Source organism: Anopheles darlingi, chromosome 2 (genome assembly GCF_943734745.1).
Source record: "Anopheles darlingi chromosome 2, idAnoDarlMG_H_01, whole genome shotgun sequence".
NCBI classification, from domain to species: domain Eukaryota; kingdom Metazoa; phylum Arthropoda; class Insecta; order Diptera; family Culicidae; genus Anopheles; species Anopheles darlingi.
Window position 1 is genome coordinate 89,086,902 of NC_064874.1, and position 2,500 is coordinate 89,089,401.

The 2,500-nt window shown below is 48.9% G+C and overlaps 2 protein-coding genes across 2 annotated transcripts in view; one reads left to right on the forward strand and one right to left on the reverse strand.

Moving 5' to 3' along the window:
* Nucleotides 1-1,675, forward strand: part of LOC125959612 (protein eyes shut) — a 6,521-nt gene extending 4,846 nt beyond the window's left edge. The window contains exons 6-7 of the mRNA XM_049692438.1: nt 1-1,460; nt 1,524-1,675. The exon at nt 1-1,460 is cut by the window's left edge and continues 646 nt beyond it. Coding sequence (XP_049548395.1) covers nt 1-1,460; nt 1,524-1,675 — 1,612 coding nt within the window. The remainder of the gene's footprint in view (nt 1,461-1,523) is intronic.
* LOC125951646 (MKRN2 opposite strand protein) overlaps nt 1-2,037 on the reverse strand; it is an 8,706-nt gene extending 6,669 nt beyond the window's left edge. Inside the window, exon 1 of the mRNA XM_049680609.1 lies at nt 1,931-2,037. The gene's annotated coding sequence lies outside the window, so the exon portion shown is untranslated. The remainder of the gene's footprint in view (nt 1-1,930) is intronic.
* Between the last annotated feature and the right edge of the window lie 463 nt (nt 2,038-2,500).

Below are 2,500 nucleotides of genomic sequence, written 5' to 3' on the forward strand. Positions count from 1 at the left end.
AAGATCGTTTGTCGCATTGCGCTGGCCAGCCAGTGCTCGCATCGCGGCTGATTCCGATGCATTTCTACGGGACAATGAGGTTCCGCGGTATGAGAGGATCGTTCAGCATTCACATATCATTCCACACAACCACTCTATCTTGCTCAAGTCGATACGCGAGCTGGACAAGATTAACGATGTGTTACGCGTCTTTCCGACAACCGGCAACGATACGGAAGGATACGGACATGCTCTACAGGCTCGTTCCGAAGACTATCGGCAGCTGAAGCTACGCCAGCTAGTGCTGGAGCTACAGGTGCGTCCACTCGCTGAAAAAGGCATCATCATGTTCATCCGGACGTTCGATTCGAATGCGAACGTGCAGGGCTTCATCAGTCTTAGCCTGCAGGGTGGCGTCATCGAGTATCGGGTGTCATCCGCACGATTTCAGGCAACCGTCGTACGCAGCAATCACGTACTAGCGATTGGTGAATGGCACCAGATCCGGATCGTTAAGTACGGCAAACGGATGACACTATGGGTGGAGGGGAAAAGCTCTTCCGGTGTTGGTACGGTGCGTGAGGAGTACATCAGCCTTAGCTCGGAGTTGTACCTTGGAGGTTTGCCCGATCTGTCCATGCTACCTATCGATGCGCTTTCCGGTTATCCTGTGCCATTCCGTGGCTGCATACGCAATGTCAATCTTAACGGATCGCGTGTCCTGCTCAACGACAGCACGATCATTGCCTCGCGAAACATCCAGGACTGCGATGGTACGCCCTGTGGAGGTGAGCTTTGTGCACGCGGTGGCATCTGCTGGCTCGATGAGCATTCACAGCCACGCTGCAAGTGTCCCGAGTTCTCGAAAGGACCCAACTGTGAGATTCAGGAATCGTGTGAACGGGTGCCATGTCGGAACAACGGGCTGTGCTTGCCAAGCGGACAGTGCAGTTGTGGTGTAGGATGGACGGGTCATTACTGCGAGATCGCGACATCCAAATACTCCTCGCTAGGATTCGGTGATCAGAGCTACATATTGATACCGTCGCAAAAGATTAAGATGAAAGACAAACGGAACTACGATCATGGTGGTTCGACCATGGGCAACCGATCCGCCCTAGAGCTACACTTATCGTTCAACCTTTCGACCCTCAACGATGGTGTGCTAGTGTGGACCACCGATGCCAACGGAGGATACTTTGGATTGGGTATACGCAACGGATTCATCGTCGTAACGAGTAACATGTTTGAAGAGGATGAGTATGAGGCCGGCGCAAATGGAACAACAACGACAGCGGAACCGTGGAAAGCCTATGTGGCCGATGGTGATTGGCACAATGTGTTGCTGGAAACAAAAGCAAACGTGTTGCACGTGTTAGTCGATGGCTACGAGCTTCCTGGTGGGCTGAAGCTAGCTAACTCTCCCCCCGACTCCGCTCCGCACGATCCTCAAACCCTTTCCGAAGAAATTACCTATCTAGGTAACGGTACATCACATGCCACGGATCGCACCAATTTAGCTTACGAGTATCTTTCTTTTCCAGGAGGATTCCCCCAGGAAAACGTTCACAATCGAACACGTGGGGTGTTCAGCACATCGTTCAGGGGGTGCATTCAACAGATCATACTCGGTACGAACGATCTTCTCGATTACACCGCTTACGAAGGAGCTAACATCGAACGATGCGCACTGTGAAAGGGAGAGGCAACATCAACCACGATCATCAATTAACATTAGTCAATATGTAGCTGGGAGGAATTTACCAGATGTTTTCTCAAAAAACCGGAGGGATGGTTTGAGAACAGGGCTCATATATAAACACACACCTGGAAGTCTTCTTCTGTGCGATCCGGCTCTTCCGGGCACTTCCGATCAGCGGCGATCGCAAACAAATCCAATAAAACTACTTTCTCAGTGTACTTTCATACTTTCGTGCACAATCGAACTTACCCTCAAGTTGATCCTGGTTTTTAATTCCACGTTCCAGTTTATACACTCAGTAAATGGTGATCTCCCGCGATCTACACGAGCTTCTTAAGGTCCCAACAAGACAAGCACAACAAAAAGCTGTCACTGCGATCAGATGATCGTTGCGCAAAACATCGCAGCAGGCGCCGCATCAAGTCACGTTCTAGCGTTTTGGTATCTAAGGGGTTTATTGTTTCCGCACCCATTCTCTATTTTTTTTACTGCAGATTCCATTTACATTTTGAGGTAAAAAATACACTCGGTAATCATCTTAGAACAATCATTGCAACAAAAAAGCGGCGCAGCTCCAGCTTCACAAAGCTGATCTTCATTCATGCTCCACATCTGCGTTGGTCGCTACGGTTAAATCAGAACCGTAGCCCACACATGGAAGACATACGCGTCTTTTATCTAATTCAATTTAAACATTGGAAAATTGTTTCTGTTTTTGTAACAAATACACTCTATTGATTTTACCGATTCCTTAGGTACAGAAGAGCAGCATAGCAAAGAAACGGAAGCAAGGAGACAAAACTAATGTAGCTTGGGGAA